This window comes from Sinocyclocheilus rhinocerous, unplaced genomic scaffold, assembly GCF_001515625.1.
Source record: "Sinocyclocheilus rhinocerous isolate Xijiao unplaced genomic scaffold, SAMN03320098_v1.1 scaffold2051, whole genome shotgun sequence".
NCBI lineage: Eukaryota > Metazoa > Chordata > Actinopteri > Cypriniformes > Cyprinidae > Sinocyclocheilus > Sinocyclocheilus rhinocerous.
In genome coordinates, this window is record NW_015662256.1 from 82,757 (window position 1) to 105,230 (window position 22,474).

General features: G+C 37.7%; 1 protein-coding gene across 3 annotated transcripts in view; it reads left to right on the forward strand.

The window, feature by feature from the left end:
• Positions 1-3,141: 3,141 nt before the first annotated feature.
• Positions 3,142-22,474, forward strand: part of jam2a (junctional adhesion molecule 2a) — a 33,990-nt gene continuing 14,657 nt past the window's right edge. For 2 of the 3 annotated variants that reach the window (XM_016538060.1, XM_016538059.1), the window contains exons 1-5: positions 3,143-3,347; positions 10,061-10,126; positions 10,206-10,316; positions 16,720-16,869; positions 16,946-17,130. In XM_016538060.1, the coding sequence (XP_016393546.1) occupies positions 3,311-3,347; positions 10,061-10,126; positions 10,206-10,316; positions 16,720-16,869; positions 16,946-17,130 (549 nt within the window). In that variant the 5' untranslated portion in view covers positions 3,143-3,310. Of the gene's footprint in view, positions 3,348-10,060; positions 10,127-10,205; positions 10,317-16,719; positions 16,870-16,945; positions 17,131-22,474 lie in introns of all 3 variants that reach the window. The other variant, XM_016538058.1, reaches the window with a different exon arrangement.

The window sequence follows — 22,474 nt, forward strand, 5'->3', positions numbered from 1 at the left end:
TATGAACACCTAAACACAAAATTAAGATTTTTTTTAAAGTTATATCTCTTAAAAAATAATGTAAATAAAAAAAAATCTAAAATAATAAAAATAATATTTTATGTGTATTTTGAGGGTCTTAAAGCATTTCCAAAGTTTCGATCCGTTACTAAAAACTATGCATTGTTTAGATATTTTTATGTTTCTCTTCCAGGTCAAAATGGACCCAAATATGTTATGAGGGCTAAACTTGTGCATATCAAAATTGATTAACTAACAAGATTGTCTGCAAACTGTTTCACCACCTTGGCAGACTGTAAATGTGATTGCAGTGAAGTCTGCTGTACTTGTGTTGCATTCTTCGTTCTGACATGCTGGAGCATGAGAAGTTGTATTTGCATAGCTAGAAGTGTTTGCATTCATGAAGTGGTTTTTTTTTTTTTCAGAGAGTTTAATCCCATTTGCTCAACAGCTAGAGCATGTTGATCCATCTCTGCATCTGCTGGGTTTAAACCCTCAGAGGAGTCGTGCTGCAGCCTGCGTGCGTGTGTGTGTGTATGTCAAGAGCTAATGTGTGTGTGGGAAAGTTTGGTGTGTGTGTGTGTGTGTAAAATAAGTGGTCAGCACTTTGGCAAAGACAAAGGCAGTGTTGTAAAAGTGATTGTGACTGTCAGGATTGTTGCAGCTGCTGTGTCTGTCGCATACAGACAGGTGCAGTTTGTGTGTGTGTGTGTGCATGTTTAAATGCCAGAGGAACTGACCAGTTGAGACTCTTGAAAGCGAGACACAACAGACAAAACTTGTTTTTTTTATGCACTGGTCAGTTTTGAGATTTTGGTCTATTTTCCTCCATAACATGTCTTCTTTCAGACTAGTGGAAAGAAAACATCAAAAATGCACATTTAAGTGTTTATTTTATAGCTTATCTATTTTATCTATTTGCATCTGTACATTTCAATTTCCTATATATAGTCTGAAGACTTTTACTGAGGGGTTGTTCATATATAATTCAATATATACAACATATTATTCCTAAAAACATGGTGAAACTTTGAATTTGTTTTTCTCTCTGTTGACAGTATTTACTTATTTAAAAAGAGAAATCCAAAATGCCCTCTGGAAAAACCTTTAATATGTAAACAAATTCAAACAAGAATTATGAATCTGGCTTTTTCCATTGTTCAGCTTTATATGCTAGAAATGTATGCAAATTACTACACATTTAATTAAACAATGCCTCATTTGCATATTTAAACATAACATTACAGAAACCGTTTTATACAAAACAATTGTTTTAATGTACCGTGTTTAATCAGCTGGAGAAGAACAGTGATATTTAACATTTTACCCTATTAACCTGTGCTGTCTTAACTCGATTATGAAAACTAGTCGTAGATAGTGAGATCAGATGGTTAATGCTTCGCATTCAGTCGCATGTGTTGATTTGTGCCCTGCTCTCATATGTGATGGAGGATACATGATACTCTACGGCCCCGGGGTGAAAGTGTACTGACCAGCTGTTGTGTGTGTGTATGTGTGTGAGTGTGTGTGTGTGTGCATGTGTACCTGGTATTCCTTACAATGTCCCCACAAGTAATACCAGTAAATTGTGACCTTGTGGGGAGATTTTGTGTGGTCCGGATAATGAAACAAGCTTATAAATTATACAGAATTAGGTTTTTTGAAAATCGAAAATGTAGAAAGTTTTGTGTGAGGGGTAGGCCTAGGTTTAGAGTAAGTGGATAGAAAATATAGTTTGTACAATATAAAAACCATTAAGCCTATGGAATGACCCCGTTATGATAGGAATACCAGATGTGTGTGTGTGTGTGTGTGTGTGTGTGTGTGTGAGAGAGAGAGTCTGTGTGACACACCCAGACCCCTCACACACAGATGCACACTTATCACTTCAGACCAACAGAGATGTTTGAATAGAAGCTTCTGTAAGTGTCTCAACTATGACAGATATGCTGTATTAAGAATGTTGCGAAATCCAGAAATGACAGTCATCAGCTGTTTTCCACAGACTGTAATGCAAACAGCACACAGCTTTCTCGCGTTAATACGTTTATGAGGGTCACTGATATGAAAGAAAGGCTTCAAACATTGGATCACCCAGTCAGATTTTAGACTGTATTGCCGTTTTATTAGCAATCTAATGTATAATATTAATATCAACACTTTATTCCGCCAAGTTCAATAGTTCAATAATCCTGGTCCTGGGGACCCCCTCTCTGCACATTTTGAATGTCTCTCTTATCTGACACAATCAGTTCAGTTCACAGAGCTCTGTCCTAACGAGCTGATGATCTGAATCAGGTGCGTAAAATAAGGGAGACATGCAAAATGTGTAGATCAGGGGTAAGTGGCGGATTGATACACTGACGCGCGGTCGTGTGTCCTACACATAGACTGTATAACAATATTTATTACATTTTATATTATCATCTCACACATGGATCGGCATTTTCTATCATGTATTTCTATAATAAAACATACATATCTGATATGACTTAATATATACTTATCATCAAACAAACAATATAATTCATATTCTCAAGGATTAAAGATTAAACGGAAAAAAAGAAAAATTATTGCACAACCATCAATTAGGTGGCGATATGCACTAAGCATGTAAACGACCATTGAACAAAAGAAGAAGAAAGAAACAGCACGGCGCGCTTTTTCTTAGCGTCCGTTTCCATAGTGACTCGTCGATTCGTCGCTCTGTTGAGAATGTCTTGAGTCTTAATCAGGAACATACTCTGAGTTGAATGAATTTACTCCCGGACGCGTTTTTGGAACCACATACCTCGAGTAAGCAAGGTTTGGGGGTTAATCAACCGAGAGTTCAGGGTTTAGCTGACGGTAAATTAACCGTGCTTTCTGGAATACACCCCAGATTGCCTAATCCTAACCCCACCTCTGATCCTAACCCCTTAATCCTAAAACCTAACGTTACCAATACTAGAGGGGTAATAATCTGGCAGGGGTCAGAATTCGGTACAACACCGGACCTATATATGAAATGTGTCATTTGTCTCGCACTACTTTAAACACTCACTATATTGTAATCACAATAGGTGATTTTTTGTTTTGGTTAAATGGTCTTGAGTGTGTGTGTGTAATTAGTTTTGTTCCCGCCCTCTTCACACACACACACACATACGCGCGCGCGCACGCAGAACGCGCGTTAGTTCGTTCGTTCGCTCAGTCAGTCAGAGTTTGAGCATCAGCAGCACGCGCGGGGCGAATCAAACTGGACAAACACGCGCTTATTTCAGCTTTGTTCGCGGATTCTTCGGGGAAGTTCATCGGCTTTGTGGATGAAATGTTTGTGTCCGTGGCTTTGCTGGTTTTAATTCAGAGTAAGTGCTTTGTTCCATGTGATCTTCTTAAAGTCTCATGATCTCCTTTAGAGAATAAGATTAAGTGCTTGTGTGCTTCTGTCTCATGTCGTATACTTTCTCCATTTCCATTAAATACCATCTATATCATCTGTACGCGTGATGATTACATCTGCAGGCAAAAAGTTTTCCATTTACAAATTATTGGGTTAAAACCGTAAAATACCATAGTAACGTTACTTGAATATCATTTAGTAGATCTACAAAACCATGGTATCACCACAGTACTTTGTTGTAAGGTTTGAAGTATAATTTTATGAAAAATCTCTTAAGATTATTGTTCAGTGAATAAAAATTGAGTTTAGATTTGAATTAATGATATTAAACATAATTAATTAAAACAGTAATAATTCGGCTGCTTTGATTTTAACTTTAAATATTAATATCTCATTATCTGAAGTAAACCGAAGATGATGAGCTGAGATTACTATCATAACCAGTACTAACATGGTCAATATAATTAAGGCTGCTGGTGGAACTTGTTTATTACTAATATTTATTCCAATATTCCAGTATTTATAATTACTTTTCTTAGTTGGCTTTTGATATCTCATTTTGCTGTGAAATGTTTTATTTATCTCAGTTTGTCTACATTTAGTTAAGTTCAAAGATTCAAAAGTCATGGAAAACCTGAATATATATATATATATTATTATTTTTATATATATTTTTCTTTCCTCAGGCTTCACTTGTTTTGAAAATTAATAAATTCTTAAATTCATGGATATTTCTGTAATGAATGTATGTTTTTTTTCTAGTTAGGCCTACATCATGGGTTTTCAGAAACTTGTAGGTCAGTGCTATTTAATCACTGAGATATTGTACTTTTTCTTATTGTTTTGAATCAGTTTTTACTTTTACATTTTTCATTTTAGGTATTTTGGAAAACCACTTTAAATTAAAATACGTTTTTTTTATGTTTTATCTTATTTAATTTCAGTTAACGTTTATTTTATTTCAATTATAATTTTTTTAATAGATTTAGTTTAACTATAATAACCCAAACAGTATTTACGTGATACTTAGTTTATTTTTTATAAATACCATGGTACTTGGCCAGGAGAATTTGTAGAGTGTGTGTGTTTGGGTGGTCATCCATGCGATGCGGAGCGTGTTTGTGAGGGTTCAGATGTGCAAGCGCGTCTCTGATTCTGCATCTGTTGATTCTGGCTGAGTTTGATGGTGTGTTTTACTGTAATTCTGCTCAACACGCTGCGTCTCATGAGATCTCAGAGAACACTTGTGATGCCACGGCTCTGATCAAATGGTGTGTGTGTGTTGAGGGTGGAGTTGTCTGTACCAGCTGTTCCAGGCAGAGTTCCACAGAGTGTCTTTGTTCTTTCAGAGTTTCTCGCGCTCCACAAGCTCACAAACACCCGACAGATCAACACAACAATCAATCAACACTGGGCTTTTTTCCCTATTTATTCACAGGCATTATTACAGGCCTTGTATTTACAAAAATTCACAATTGAGCAGTTGTTAAATTCAATAAGATTCTCTTTAAGAACATATTTATCTACAGTGGTGTGAAAAAGTTTTTGCCCCCTTCCTGTTTTTTTTAATTGTTTGCATATTTGTCACACTTAAAAGATTCAGATCATCAAACAAATTTTAATATTACACAAAGATAACCTGAGTAAATACAAACTGCAGTTTTGAAATTATGATTTAATTTATTAAGGGAAAAAAGCTGTCCAAACCTGCCTGGCATGTATAATATAAAATATTTATCATTGTTATTATTTATTATTTTATATTTAAAAAAAATAAAGAACATATTACAGTAGTGAGAATTTAGGGGTAAATGTTGTCATTATAAATAATAATAATAAAAAAAAATCCATTGTCTTAATGCAATTTCTTTTTCATTGTTGTAGTTTTTGGGGTGAAATATGACCTGAACATTATCGTAAGATTCAGCAGGTGTATCTGTATGATTGTGTTTAAATCTCCTCATACTAAAGATTGATTTGCATTTGTTGTTGAGCTGTTGTGTTTAAGAGCTGTAAAATATGAATCTGAATCGGTGAGCGAGTATGTTTATGTGCTGACTCAGGACACCAGCAGTGACAGGTGTGTGTTTGTGTGTAGTTCTCACAGGGACAGTTGCTGTCCATGTCGTCCATGTGTCAGGTCGTCTTATCAGACTGGACACAGTGTTTTCATGTGCGTTGATTCCCGTCAGCACACAATGCCTCTGTCCATCTCTCCTCAAATGCAGACGGAGGGGAGAGGTGATAAGACATCAGGTGCAAGGTCGAGCTCAGCACCGAGCTGCTGATAAGATGCAGTTCGAAATTTCGGCTGAATAGAAATACAGATCCTGTCATCATGTACTCTACCTCATATTGTTTCAGAGCCGTTTTGACTTACTTTCTTCAGTGGAACATAAAAGGAGACGTTTAGCAGGCACCCCCTTTAAAATAATCAAATTTTGTTGCTTTGCAGCCTGAAATGAAGACGGACACAGTTTTTGTTTTATCCAGCTGTATTTACTCAGAGCAACTTATAACATCCAAGTGAAAGATATAACACCGACATGTCAGAAAACAACAAAAAAACTGAATACGGAGTTGGAAAAAGGATCACCCCCTCCTAAAAATGACTTATGAACTCAATCAGGTGGAGCTAATTACCTTCTCGATGGCACACAAAGCCATTTGACTTTCAACTGTGATCAGCTGTGGTCATTTTGATTAGCTCAGCATGAAAAGAGCTTTCCTGGAGCGTTTCAGTCCTTGGTAGTGCAACTGAAGCAAACAATCAACTATGGGTGGCAAGGCACAGTCAAAAGATCTCAAGCTGTGGACAGGCACAAGTCAGGAGATGGATACAAAAAGAAATCCAATATAGCTCACCATCCAAAAAACACCATTCCTACAGTAAAGCATGGAGGTGCTAATATCCTGTTATGGGAGTGTCTCTCTGCAGCAGGGACTGGAGCACTTGTCAGGATAGAAGGAAAAATGGATGGGGCAAAATACGGTCTAATTCTTGAGAAAAATCTGCTTCCCTCTGCCAGAAAGTTGTCAATGGGAAGATGGTTTACCTTCCAACATGACAATGACCCAAAGCACACAACTGAGCACACAGTGGTTGAAGTAAAAGGTTGAATGTCCTTGCTTTACCTAGTCAGAGCCCAGACTTAAACCCCACTGAAAATCTGTAGAGTGACTTGAAGACTGCAGTCCACAAACGATCTCCATCAAATTTAACTGAACTTGAGCAGTTCTGGAAAGAAGAGTGGGCAAATATTGCATTAGGTGTGCAAAGTTAGTAGAGAGAGACGTATCCCAACAGACTAAAGGCTGTAATTAAAGCAAAAGGTGGTTCAGCAAAATACTGACACAAGGAGGTGATCCTTTTTCCAACTCAGTGATTGTTTTTTTTTTTTTTTTTAATTTCTGGCATGTTGGTGTGTTATATCTTTCACTTGGATGTTATTTTTGCACTGAGTAAATACAGCTGGATAAAACAAAAACTGTGTCTGTCTTCATTTCAGGCTGCAAAGCAACAAAATGTGATTATTTTAAAGGAGGTAATTCTTTTCTATACCCACTGTAGGCCTATATCTGAACCATTCCTGTGAAAGTTGAGGCTGTTTGTCTGATGCGAGTGGGTGATTGACAGCAGCTCATGAGGTTTGATAAGAGGATGCACGGTACTGACACCAACCGTCCCGTTTCATACTCCACAACTGGAGTAATACAGATATGGAGGAATGTCAGCATTCCTTCTGTGTGATCTGGACATTCGAACAGACGTGAGCACTACAACAAGTGTGTGTTGACAGAAGCCTTCCAGACAAATCAGAGCTGTTATTGTAAACTAAAACTGTGTAGTTTTTGTTTTTTTTGTTTTGTTAATTGAAATAAAACATAGGCCTAAATATTAGATTAAAAAAAATTTACAAATGTTGCCCTGGAATTAAATAAAATAAGTTAATGTGAAGTACTAAAATGACTAAAACTAAAACTGAAATAAAAATAAATTAAATCTAAATGGAAATATTTAAACTCAATGACAAAAGCACAATATTTCCATAATTCCTAAAACTTAAACTAAAATAAAAATATTAAACATTTATTTTAATTCATCATATTAATAAGAAATACTGTAAAAGTATATAGATAATAGTAAAATAACACTGCTGGTACCACGGTACAGTGATAATACTGTAAGGACACTAACAAAAAAGTAGCATAGAACTAACATGAGTTTTCAGTTCCATGGTGGTCTTGAAATACCCATGTAAATATCATTTCAACATGAGTTTTCATTTTAAAGTGCCATATAATTACCATGATGCCATCACTGTACTATGGTACAGTACTGATTTGTAAGAAGAACACAGCAAGACACAACACAAACCAAAAAGTACCATGCTATTACCATGTTTTTTTTGGACATGTACCATGGCAATCCTATGATGCTGGATGATCACTGTATTCAAGTATTTTTTATTTTTTTAAAAAGGTACTTCAACATACTTAAAAGAATGCAAACCATTTTTGTTAGGAAATAACCCTGTTTGTGAGGATCATTGAGATTCATGTTCATGAGACTCAAACCATCAGGACACTTAGATGATTCCTAGATCTCATCCAGATCAGTCTCATGTTTTGATTGGTGTTTCCTTTTAAATGATGAAACAACAACAAATCAAGCGCTATAATCAGCCACAGTCCTTTTGTTAATGATTTTGTCTGTCAGGAAACAACAATTCCAAGAGTGATTTGGATGTTCAGTTTCCACAAGAATCCATGTAATTTTGAGCAACTTGCATTTTTACAAGGAATTACATGGTCATTTATCTGAAATGGATTCAAATGAATGCGACGTGCATGATGGGATGTCAGACTCTGACAACGACAAGGAAGTTGGGATCCTAATATTGTTAAATCATCACGATGCAATGTGAATGTGTGATCTGATTCTGATATGGAAACCTCCTTTAGTTTGGTCAGTTGTGTCATCATCTCTTGTGGCTCGTGGTCTTACTCTAATGATGCTTGGGCAGAAACAGGAAGACCAACAATGTCTGTCATGTTATTCAGGAAGGGAAACACCTGCTTCCTTTTCCTGTAAGGAAATCAGAATCCAACTTTAGCCATGAATGCACAGGCGAACAGAAACTGGACCTTTTATGTCTGTTCAGTAAGAATATCAGTTAAGAATGTGATCAGCTATGTTTAGAAATCCATACTGAGCTTGTTCATACCACTGGGAGTTTGTAAACAATTCCTGGAGTGGCCAGAGCACTGTGCATTATTCACAACAGTGTTTCACTCTTCACTTGCTATGCAGCAGAGCAACACCCTAGAAACCATATAGCAATGTATTAGCAAACACCTAGAACATCCTAGCACCACATAGCAACATCTCAAAACCCACTCATACCACCTCAGGAAACACACAGCAGCGCACTAGCAACTCCATAGCAGCACACAAAAAACACTCATACCACATCAGAAACCACATAGCAACACCCTAACAACTGTATAGCAACATACAAAAACACCCATAACACCATATAAACAACTCGGAACACCGTAGCAACCATATATCAATGCCTTAGAAACACCTAAAAAAAAAAACAAGCAACATGCTAAAAATCACTTATAACACATCAGCAACCATATAGCAACAGCTTAGCCACCACACAGAGCACTATAGCAACTGTATAGATGTGTCCAAGCTAGGGATATCAGGGCTCTACAGTGCGACCATTTCAAATTTTTTAAGTTAGGCGCACAAGTGCTCCTAAAAAGAAAAGTAAGCGTAGAGCCCTGGATATGCCGGTATCAAATTTTCATGTTGCGATTAATTGCTAATGCTTTTATTACGGTACTTTGCCCAACGGGGATGGGGGTGGCAGCGGTGGACGTGGTTGTTGTGTCCATAGGAGAGCTGTTGCTAGAGGAAGAGGCAGCAGGGGTAGGAGAAATAGGGCTGGAAGTAGCACTAGTTCTTTGGACCTCTGGATCGAGTGACCCAAAGAGGTGGGAGTGGCGGGGTAGGTCTGTGCGCTGTGCCATGCAATGAGAGGTACCATACTCTCAAGAACTATAAACTGTGTCACCTAGATACCTGATTGGGCAGATAGCTGTGCTTCACGTCCGCGCTTGTTTACATCAGAGTGCGCAGGCGTCTTTCACGGTGTTGTGCATTTTACAGCGGTGTTGTGCATTTTGACCAGTTTATGGAAAAAGTATTCTTAAAATGCATTCAAAATTCGGAATAATTTGTAATATATAATTATTCACGGTATTTAGAAGTGCCCACGATAACAATATTGTGCATATTCATTACCGTGATATATGGCATTACCGAATACCGGCACAAGTCTAGTCCAAGCAAACACCTAGAACTCCCTAGCAACCACATAGCAACATATCAAAACCCACTCATAACACGCTAGCAGCCGCATAGTAACATCCTAGCAACTACTCAGAATGTTATAGCATCTGTATAGAGGTGCCCTAGCAAACACCTAGAACTCCTTAGAAACCACATAGCAACACACTAAAAACGCTGATGATAACATTCAGGAAGTCAAGCTACCAAAATGAACATTAGACTGACATACCACAAACTAGGTGAACATCTGAATGTCACACACAGCAGATATTTTTCATTGTGTTGATCATTCATCCTTGTCTCTGTTTCAGGCATCGCTGTCGTCCCTGTCACCGTCACTAGCCGCAGTCCTCGAGTGGAAGTGCATGAGTTCTCAGGTGAGTTTGTGTGGCGTCTTCATGCAGACGTCAGTGAGATGATGTGCGCTTACGCCATGATGTCTGCTGTCCTCCACAGATGCCGAGCTCTCCTGTGAGTTCAGGACAGAAAATGACGAGAATCCTCGCATCGAGTGGAAGAAGATCGACAAGGATGTGTCATTTGTTTATTACGATGGCCATTTCGTAGGTAACTGACGTTTGTGATGTACCATTTTTGCACCAGTTTCATCTGCTGGATGTTAAACAGTGTAGCATAGCAACTGCTTAGAACACCCTCGCAAACACAAAGGCCACGTACACACTGCAGCTAAATTCGGTTGTCGGTTCACCTTTCACTCCTTAATCGCTAATTCACTAAAATACAGGTAGTGACAACCGCATTTACAGAGATTCTATGCAGTGTGTACGGAGCCAAACCGAACAACTAGTTTTTAATGATGATGTCACGAGAAGCACGCCAATGTGCGTCACGTCAGTACGTCAGGCGTCAAGTGTTTACCTCAGATCTGACAGGATGGCGGAGAGAGGTGTATCGTGGACCGAGCAGTTGCGGTCAAGAGTGTATGCTGTTCAATATAGTTTTGTGGATTTTTGTATGTTTTTGCAGTCTAATGTTTTTGTCAACAGCAGCTAACACAAAACTAGCTAATCTGGGGGCCTCCATTCTCTCCGAGATGCCACTACGTTGCTATGGTTACCACTCTGCCATTCATAGCAGTTTCGGGAGTGATTCATGTTCCGAACACACATGAAACAATAATTTACGGGACTCACTCCCGGATGTGGTTGTCACTCCTGAAACGTGCAGTGTGTACGTGGCCATAGCAATGTCCTGGTAAACGCCTACAACATCTTAGCAACATATCAAAACCCACTTGTACCACCTCAGGAACCATTCATGTCACCCTAGCAACCACATTGTAACATCCTAGCAACTGCTCAAAACACCATAGCAACCATATATTAATGCCCTTAGAATATTCTAGTAACTGCACAGCAACCCTTACGAAAATTAACCATGGTTTTATTATAGTAAAGGTGTAGTAAAATGTTTTTGGCGGATTGATTACTATTTGTATAACCACAGTTTTGCTACAAATGTCATGGTTAAACTATGGTTAGTGTAGCAAAACCATAGTTAAGTTGTCTTTACCATGGTTTAACTACAATAACCATGATTTTTTGGCTTTATTTGTAGTAAAACCATGGTTAATTTTCGTAAGGGAACATATCAAAACCCATTCATACCACCTCTGGACACTCTGCATTAAAACAGCAACTGCATTAAAAACTATTACTGCATTCTATAACCCTAGCAACTTCTCAGAACACCATAGCAATGATATATCTATGCCCTAGCAAACGCCTAGAAGACCTCAACAAGCACATAGCAACACCCTAAAAAACACCCTGGCAACTACTCAGAACAATACAGCAACCATATATCAGTGCCCTAGAAAATGCCTAGAACATTCTAGCTCATTGCAACTTTCTAAAAATCACTCACAAGACCTCACCAACCACACAAAACACCTTAGACTGTATAGATATGGCCTAGCAAATACCTAGAACTCTCTAGAAACCACATAGCGAAAAACAAAAACAAAAACATTTATAACACCCTAGCAACTGCATAGCAACACCCTGGTAATCACTCAGAACATCTTTACCAACTGAACGGATATGCCCTAGCAAATAGACCTTATGTGTCAGAGAAACAAGACAGCACTGAAAAGGGGCGGAGCTACATAAGGTCTATACCTAGAACTAGAAACCAAATAGCAACCGCATAGCAACACAACAACTATTTAGAACTCTGTAACAATCAATCAGTGCTTTAGGGTGCTTTCACACCTGTAGATCGATTGCTTTGTTCCGAAACGGGGATTAAAATTATTACAATGTTGCTTTTTATTCTTGGTGCGGTTCGCTTTCACACGGCAAAGTTTCTAAACCGACCAAATTTGTTAATATTTTTTATATGTTTAATATGTTTGTTTATTTTCCGGAATTCCACTTAGCTTATCACGCATGTCATCCATCAGGATGGAATGATAACAGCTTCGCGGGCTTATTGTTTTTAAAAAAAAATTTTTATTGGCTTATTGTCGTTATAATAATTTATAATTTTGAGCAGGAGTCCAGGATTGATTGGGAAAACATTACGAACTGCTGCAGAGTTTGTTTTCAATCGAGCCGAGACCACCTCGTTCAGGCGATCTTGGACCGATTGTTTTGGTGCGGATCCGAGCGCGATTGCCGTGTTCACATATGCCCAAACGAACCGAGCTAAGGGGGGAAACGCGCCAGGTTCCGAAACAACAGGCCAGGTGTGAAAGCACCCTAGTAAACCATAGACAATGTATAGGTAGATTCCACATTCGACCGCTCCAGACACGTCGACACGTCCGCCATCTTGGAACGATCTATATGTTGTCATTCACAATAAAAATCAACGAGTTTCAAGATGCAACAAAATTGCGCAGCATCAGGTTATAAAAACGCCTAAATTTAAATTCGTGAAGAAAATGGATGAACTTTCACAGTTAGGAATGTGTTGGTTTGTGTTTTTAATATGTATTAACTCAATATTACAGGTTTTTAAACTAAAGTACCTTTTAAATGCTTTGTTAGCTAAAGATATTTGTTAGATAAAGATATTCATGCATATGTATAACTAGGGTTGCAGTGCAGATGCAAAGCATTGCTCTCGAGTGTTCACAGACCGGCTTTGACATTCCAATATGGTGGACGACTTATGTCGCCATCCTGTCAGATCTGAGGCCCATAGAAACAGGCGCTAATAGGGCATCTAGCTATACATATATCTATGTAGTAAACAACTAGAACACCTTAGGAACCGCATGGCAACAAGCTAAAAAGCACTCATAACACCTCAGCATCCACATAGCAACACCCTTACAACTGCATAGCATAGCAACCACAACACTCGAGCACAGGCAAACACAACTTTAGTCTGAAAATGTATTTTGTTGTCTTAGAGTTGCATCTTGAAGTTACATTTGAATATTGTCTTGTAATCAGTGAGCAGTGTTGAGCAAGTTACTTCCAAAATGTAATACATTATATATTACTAGTTACTGTCTTTTGAAAGTAATTAGTTACATTACAATATTACTGTCTCTGAATTGTAATGCGTTACACTACTTTTGAGTTACTTTCACCAAAATATCCACATTAGTATTATAAAATGCCAAAATGTAGTTTATTGCTGCTCATTCTACATCCAGTGGAGGGTAATGTGGTAGGTCTATATAGCATAAAATTATAAAATCATATTTACATATTTAGTATGTAGGGCTACATTAATGTTACGTTGTAGTTTAGGTTAAACACAGATAAGCACAAACCACATTATTACATTCATAATAATAATAAATAACTTCAGTAAATAAAGCGAAATGTTATAATGTACAAACAATTAACACAATACCTAGCCTATATGCTATTTTGAACGGTTTCAGAAGAAAACAAGAATGAAAAATATAAGTTGCTAAACAAGCCAAAACGAATTAGGCTAATCAATGGCGGCGCTAGGGCGGGGCTTGACGGGGCCCATCATATGTAAACCAGGCTTACTTAACGCGCTTAAAAAATATCCTCGTCACATGAGCAAATGTGTGTTTGGCCCGAGCTCAGGCTGAACGGCATGGATTGTACGCAGTACGCATTATTTAAATTAACCAGTGTATCTATATGTTTGGTTGGCTATTTTATTCTGATAATGAACAGGCTGCAATGTTTGCAATGCTGTAGGCCTGTGTGTGCGTGAGGCGCCGGCGCGATCGAACAGCGGAAACAAACAACAAAAAAATACTCTGTATTTTTGGTCATACAGATCATTCGAAACTGCAATGTGTTTACTTTATTTCTGTCATCTCGGTTTCCTTTCCGTGGACTTTCGTAGAGCGCCGCGCCACACAAATAGCAGATGAACCAAACTCAGCAGCCTAGCCTATCTCTCAGTCTTTTCCTTTCGTTTTGTTAATCTGTTAATTAGGCTATTTAAGTCAAATATTTTGCATATTCATTCATTTTATATATGAATGCCTTTTTTCACTTCTCCAACCCCCGCAGCTCTCTCCGATAGCTTAGTGTTAGTGGCACCAGTCTAGGTGTTTCCAGGTTTTACTCGTGCTATTTCTCCATGTTGAGAGTTTGGTGTTGCACATATTGCACCTGACTATGCATTCTTATCCTTTTCTCCGATGAACAGAAAATAACAGTGTCAGTGGTCCATCTCACAAATGTAGAATCCTTCTCTGCAGTCATCTCAACCATCTAATTCCAGCAACAGAAGATAGACAAACTATTTTACCCGCGGAATTTTTTCTCTGGTGCTGTTTTGCGGTGTTGGTAATGGTAAATTCACCACTTAATTGAGTTAAAATATGTTGTTGTAACTTGCGTTACTGAGATTGTAACGAGTAATAATATTACCCAGATTTTATTAGTAATGCGTTATATTACTGCGTTACAGCAAAAAGTAATATACTACTGTAATATTATTACTTTTGTAATGTGTTACTCCCAACACTGTCAGTGAGTAGCAGATCAGACTCTTTTTGCGTTTAAATTAGTTCTGCAGATTTCCCCTCATTATCCGAACAGGAAATGCACAGATTCTGTGTGACACAATATAAATGGCTGCTTGAGGTTAAAGAGACAAATCTGTTTATGTGTCCATGCTTGACAAGAACGTCAGTCCAACAGCTCACTTTCTGTACAAACATCACGTTTGGTTCTGGGCAGTGGTGAACGAAGTACACAAATCAAGTACTTGAGTAAAAGTACAGATACCCTAATAAAATATGACTGCAGTAATAAAGTGTTAAGTGCTCCTTTTCAATTTTACTTGAGTATAAATACAAAAGTACTTGATTTATTTACTTGAGTATTAAAGGGGTGGTTCAGTGTTTTTTTTCTAGGCTTGATTGTGTTTATGGGGTGCAGTCTAACATTTGTTAATGCTTCGTTTTTTTTAAAACGCATTATTTTTCACATAATTTACCTTTATTCCACACAGCTCTGTCCCTTCTCTGAGAAACGCGCTGATCAATTTCCTGCTTTTATGAAGCCCCTCCCTCAGAAATAGGCGATGGGCTCTGATTGGTTAGCTAGTGCTGCCTTTTTCCGAGGGCGAGGTTGGTCTGGGTTTGTGATGTCACGAACCCGGGAAGTAACTTGTTGTAGTCCCTACCAGCCGTTTTTGTAGGCATTAAACTGCCAGAATTATAAAATATCTCCGTTTGCATTGAACTTTCAGCTTCCTAACCTTGCAGATATTGTTTATGCTCAAACAGCAACATTGCACACTAACTAACGTTAAAAAAGTGAAATCGCAATGAACCACACCTTTTAAAAGTAAAAAATAAAAGTACTGATCGATAAATATTTATTTAGCAACTGATAATTACTACTGATAATTAACTCAAGTGTGCAAACAAGTGAAAATAAATAAAATTACAATATTTTTCAGGGTTATTTTCTGTTTTAGTTTAGTTATGCATTCCTTGTTTAGTTTGACCCAGTTTCCTTTGTTCCCGTTTTCCCTCATTAGTTCTCACCTGTTCTGATTCAGTTAATCATCCGTCTATTTAAGCCCTCAGTTTTAGTCAGTTCCTTGTCTGGTATTGTTTGTACATTTCAGTTGTTGTGTCGTGTTTCCTCCTGAGTGTTCCTGTCAGATTTATTATTAAAGACTGTTAGTTTGTTGAATTGTCCTGCATTGTGCGTCTTGTGCTGCAACACACTATTACACATATAGCCTAGTATATACGAATGAAAAAGTAAAAACAAAATGTGTTGACAAATATAAACATACAACATAAAATCACATAGGGCAAAATGTGTTAACATTTTAAGACACTATGAGTCTATGCAATGCTATGCAAACATATTAATGTTATGTTTAGTTTTTAAATAAAACCTAAACCGTTCAGGCATGTCCACATTCAAGCATTTCATACAGTAGGCTTAAACAGCTTACCCTTTTACAGCCCATTTAGTTCACAAACAACTGACAGTTGTGACCTAAATATGATTTTCATTTACAAAAATAAACTAAAAAAAATATAAAAAAATCGGCATTAGTAACTTACTGTTCACGCCATCAAGCTGTCGCACTTAAGCTCTGAGGATCTCCCGCCTGTTCCTGGCTCATTTTCAGTCGGACTTTTCAATCAATTCTTAACTGGAGACTTATTTGACCGGATCATTTGAATCAGTGAGTTGTGACTCAATGTCAATCTGCTCAGTTCAATTTGTGAATGAATCATTCAGAGTGATTTGTGAACCGATTCACAAACTGGACACTGCTATCACATCCAGGAGTGAGTGACGATTTCTCCAGTTCAAAATAACGAGGAACGACATGTTTTTAAGAAATGTAGTGGAGTAAAATTTATGATATCATGCTTTGGAATGTAGTGAAGTAAAGGTTTCAGATACTTGAAAAATGTGCTTAAGTACAGTCATGTAGTAAAAATACTTCGTTGCTGTCTACCACTGGATCTGGTGAAGCAGTTATTATCATTTAGGGATGTGCAAATGTCTTCTGTGTTGTTCAGGGCCATTTCATGATCGTGCGGAGATTAAAGGGGCAACAGTGCGGCTGTGCAGAGTGACTCAGGTCGACGCGGGCAAGTACCGCTGTGAGGTCAGCGCTCCGCTGGACTCCATCACGCTGGGAGAGACCAACGTCACACTGAGAGTGCTGGGTAACACACGTCTGTCCTGTTCTCTGATGCTCTGTGTGTTCTACTCGTGTGTCTGATGTGTTTCATGCGCTTTCAGTGCCTCCACAAACACCGTTGTGTGACGTGCCCAGCTCTGCTGTGACAGGCTCTCAGGTGGAGCTGCGTTGTAGGGACCAGCACAGCATCCCGCCCGCTGTCTACACCTGGTTCAAAGATAACCGCGCTCTGCCCATCCGCCAGCCCAACGCTACATACACTGTCAACGAGTTCACCGGCATACTGGTGAGGATGAAAACTGCCAGTGTTGACCTGCTAACTGATGAGATGAATGTGTTTAATGCTGTTTAATCTAGTTAACACAGCACATTCAGCTGATTGAACATTACAAATCAGATGAGAATCAGGTATAAGATGGTGGAAGAGCCTCTTAACAGCTTATCTACACTACTGTTCAAAAGGTTTTTTAATATTTTTGAAAGCGGTCTCTTTTGCCCACCAAGGCTGCATTTTTTTGATCAGAAATATAGTAAAAACTAATATTATGAAATATTATTATAAGTTAAAATTTATTCCTGTGATCAAAACTGAATTTTCAGCATCATTACCCCAGTCTTCAGTGTCACATGATCCTTCAGAAATCATTCTAATATGCTGATTTGCTGCTCAAGAAACATTTAAGATTTTTAGCAATGTTGAAAACAGTTGTGCCACTTCATATTTTTGTGGAAACAGTGATACATTTTATTTTTCAGATGCTTTGATGATTAGAAAGTTCAAAAGAACAGCATTTATTTGAAATATAAATATTTTATAAACAAAATATTTGATAAATTTAATGCATCATTGATGAATAAAAGTATTTTTTAGTGCTGTCACATGCATGTATACATTTAAGAAAAATGTTTTGTTAATATATAAAATATTAATATTTATATATAATATTAAAATGATTCAAATATCGCACGTCGTTGCGATATGCATATCGCGATATTTACATTTGCGATATTTCGATAATTTCGATATATCGTGCAGCCCTAGTGTCAGTGATGGACAGATTGTTAACAACTGGTCCTTGAGGTAATTACAGTAATTACGCAAGTAAGAGTAATATATCTAAACTGTCAAGGGGCTTTTTGTTTTATTACACTCACAATATCAACAAGACGCTGTACTTCTGTAAAGTAAAGTAAACAAACAGGACGTGCTTTTTGCCGTCCTTGTCTCCGTGCACTGGTGTCCAACTAGATGGTAAGGAGGTGAGATGCAAACGACTGTTAGCTTTCCACCAGGCTAGTAGTGTCATGCTCATAGTGACATACAGTGGGTATAGAAAATAATTACCTCCTTTAAATTAATCACATTTTGTTACTTTGCAGCCTGAAATGAAGACAGACGGTTTTTGTTTTATCCAACTTATAACATCCAAGTGAAAGATATAACACCAACATGCCATAAAAAAATAAAAAAACAGAATAACTGAGTTGGAAAAAGGATCACCTCCTTGTGTCAGTATTTAGTTGAACTACCTTTTGCTTTACTCTGATTTTGTTTTTATAAAACAAAAACTGTGTCCGTCTTTGTTTCAGGCTGCAAAGCAACAAAATGTGATTATTTTAAAGGGGGGTAATTCACTTCTATACCCATTGTATTTAAAACAATTATGTTTCTTAATGTTGTCAATAAGGGATGTTTTTAATGGTATTTGTTGAATTAATAACTGTTCTGTATCTTTCCAAGCTGAAGCTAAATCACTGGACCAATATTTAATGTACTGTAACTGTGTTGCTAAGAAGTAGTAGTAGACATGTGCAGCATTTAGCCCTCCAAGAGGTTTGGGTTTCTGTAAGTTTGTGAGTTTGATTCTTGATTTCTGTCCTTTCCAGTAGAATGTGTTGACAATTGTATTAAGAGAAGAAAACCAGCAAGAAGGGGGACAAACAGGGGTCATAGAAAAAAGATAATTATTTTTTGGAAAGATTAATTTTAACTGAAGATAGTCTGCCCCAGAGATTTTCACAAGTCTTTAACTTGGAGTCTGAGTCAAGTCTGAAGTCTTTAACCTGGAGTCCGAGTGAAATCTGAAGTCTTTACTGCTAGAGTCTGAGTCAAGTCTCGAGTCTTTGGTCACGAGTCCAAGTCGAGTCTCAAGTCATTTAATGGCTTGCTAAAAAAATCCCATTCTGAATCCTCATAAATTGAAATCTTCCTATTTATGAAGCAGTTTTATAGACTACAGACAAAATATATTATCTATGATCTGCTTTGTAAAAAAAAAAAGAGGTGTTAAGATGTAAGGTTAATGTACATCTAGACTGTAACTTGTTTTAACCCATTACCATATTCAAAACAGTTTTTCTGTAATCAAATTCTGTAATAAGAGTCCGATCTACCATGACACACAAGGAAATATGTGACACAGATATTACAAAACCATACAAATAAAGTATTTCTTTATGATATAAGTCAGGAGTATTCAATTAAAGTTCAAAGAGGTGCAGCCTCTATATTTTCTTCCAAGCAGAGGTACGGACAAAAAACAAAACACATTTTTACATGTATTGTATTTTTACATTTAGATACATGCGAGGCCATGTGGCCGAAAACATACTGTTTCTTTTCAGGGCTTTCCTCCTGAAATCTATAGGCTACTATTTTAATATTTTACCTAAAAGCAGTATCTAGCCTAGGCTACTAAAAACAATGTAGCTACAATAATCAAAATGTTCTCATCTTGAGCAGAAAAGAAAGTTAACTAGCAGTTTCAAAGTTTAAGTTCTATCCATCTAACAACAATTTTCCCAATTATTATTACATGATTCTTTTGAAATGTTCTTAGCCTACAGATTCACAGGTCAGTTCACAGCAATGATAGCAAATAATATTTTCCAATAAGTTTAAATAGATTTTTACCTTTTAAATTAAATCAGTATTGACAAAATCCATCTTTGCAATGCAGAGAAAACAGAAGCTGCATTAGAAGGGGCATTTACACACTGTTTAATGCAGGACATGAATGTATTTAACCTGTAGTTACAAATGCATTCATACTGTTTTGATATTTTAAACATAAAAGGTTGAATACTGATATTTGAAATTATATTAAAAATAATGAATAGATACTTTAAATGTGAAATTAAAACCGCCAGTAGGTGGCAGCAAGTCACTGTTAATAAGTGAGTCATTGCGACTGAACCGAATCATTTAAACGGCTGATTCATTCAGGAACAAAACACCGTCATGTTGCTCTGAGAGCAAATTGGAATTATATTTGTTGGCGAAATAGAGCAAAAACAGTCAATATTGTGTCTAAAACGTAAGTATCTTAATATTAAATTCTTGTTTATTGAACTGCTGTATAATATCTATCACATTTGTAATCATGCTGCTTTTTGGTGGAAAAAAACGTCAGTCTTTGCGTGATACTGATTAACTATATGAAATTATATAAATATATAAATTTCTGCCCCCATATCTTGAATTTTGTGATCATTCTAAATGCATTTTAATAAACTGAATCATGCAGTGAACTGAATCATGTAGCTCTCATGAGTCACGGATGTTAGCAAGACAAATTAACTATAATTGTCTTTTGGGTAATTAGCTGTAAATTCGAGGCACAGGTAGCGTTTAGTCTTTTGTTCATCACCACTCACCTCCACACCAAGACAAACACAACTGGAAAGGGAGGGAGGGCTTCACTTCTGCAGCTCTCTGCCTGATGCGCATGTGCCGATCAATGTGTGCTACACTGCTGTGCTGCGCCTGAGCGGACGGGCGTCGGAACTCGACAGTCTCAACATTTCCCGACCCGACCTGATATTTAGATTTTTATTAGTTTGACAGGGAAAGCTGTGCACAAACAGAAACACGCGCACATATAGCTATACATATATTCATTTATCAAAAAAAAAGAGAAAAAGACACGGTAAAAAAAGGGCACTTTCTCTCGAGGAAGAAAAAGGGCAGGTGCTCAAGCCCCCTTTTATGTCTATGTGTGCACGTGCCTGGTAAGATAAGTAACTATATTTGAAGCATTGATGTTTTCCGCTGTGTTTTAGTGAAAGTAATCTATAATTTTGCTGCTCACCGTGTATCTGCTGTTGTTAAAATAACCGCGTCATCCGCAGCTCTTAAACTTGGCGCTGGCGCGCGTCCGGAGAGAGAGAAAGCGCACGGAGCCGAAAGGCTTGACTAAAGCACGTTTGGCTTTAGATAAAAATACTAGAGAATATAGCGCTAAAAGATATTTGCCATAAACGACCCTGAGCGCTTGTTATGTGATCCGCTCCGCTGTTTTGACGCGCTGCTCACTTAAAATGGTGCTGCTGTTATATGGCTCGCGTTCCGGATGGATGCCGGGGTGCGGATGCGGTCGAATATCACTATGCTATGTAAGTATTTAAGGATAAAAGACTCTAGTTGCGTTTAAAATATTCACGAGTCCTTTTCCTCGAGTCGAGTCAAGTCTGGAGTCATTTCAGGTCGAGTCTGAGTCAAGTTTCTGAAGTCTATAAAAATGCGACTCGAGTCCGTGTCACTAACTCGAGTGCCCATCTCTGGAGCGGACGGGCGTCGGAACTCGACAGTCTCAACATTTCCCGACCCGACCTGATATTTAGATTTTTATTAGTTTGACAGGGAAAGCTGTGCACAAACAGAAACACGCGCACATATAGCTATACATATATTCATTTATCAAAAAAAAAGAGAAAAAGACACGGTAAAAAAAGGGCACTTTCTCTCGAGGAAGAAAAAGGGCAGGTGCTCAAGCCCCCTTTTATGTCTATGTGTGCACGTGCCTGGTAAGATAAGTAACTATATTTGAAGCATTGATGTTTTCCGCTGTGTTTTAGTGAAAGTAATCTATAATTTTGCTGCTCACCGTGTATCTGCTGTTGTTAAAATAACCGCGTCATCCGCAGCTCTTAAACTTGGCGCTGGCGCGCGTCCGGAGAGAGAGAAAGCGCACGGAGCCGAAAGGCTTGACTAAAGCACGTTTGGCTTTAGATAAAAATACTAGAGAATATAGCGCTAAAAGATATTTGCCATAAACGACCCTGAGCGCTTGTTATGTGATCCGCTCCGCTGTTTTAAAAAGATCGTTTACATTCGAAGTTATATGAATTCCAAGGTAAAGGAAGAATTTCTGATTTTGACCAATTTATGAAGTAATCTGAAAACTTACTATATGCATTTATTATGATTAGCCGGAAGTTAACTAGATTTATTTGAAATGAAAAGTAATATATCGTCTGCATAAAGACTTGTTTTATGATGATATGATTTGGTCTGTAGTCCCGTTATTATGTGGTTTTGCTAAATTTAGGCTACCAAGGGCTCTATATAGAGGGCAAACAATGGCGGAGCGATTGGGCAGCCTTGTCTGGTGCCTTGTAATAGCTTAAATGGTTTAGAAATGAGTCCATTAGTTATTATAGATGCTATTGGAGATTTCTATAATAGCTTGATCCAGTTAGTGTAATATTCACCAAACCCAAATAGATTAAGACTAACAAAGAAAGCTCATTTTAAGTGACGTGACATGTGACGTGACATGTGGCCAAGTATGGTAACCCATACTCGGAATTAGTGCTCTGCATTTATCCCATCCAAAGTGCACACACAC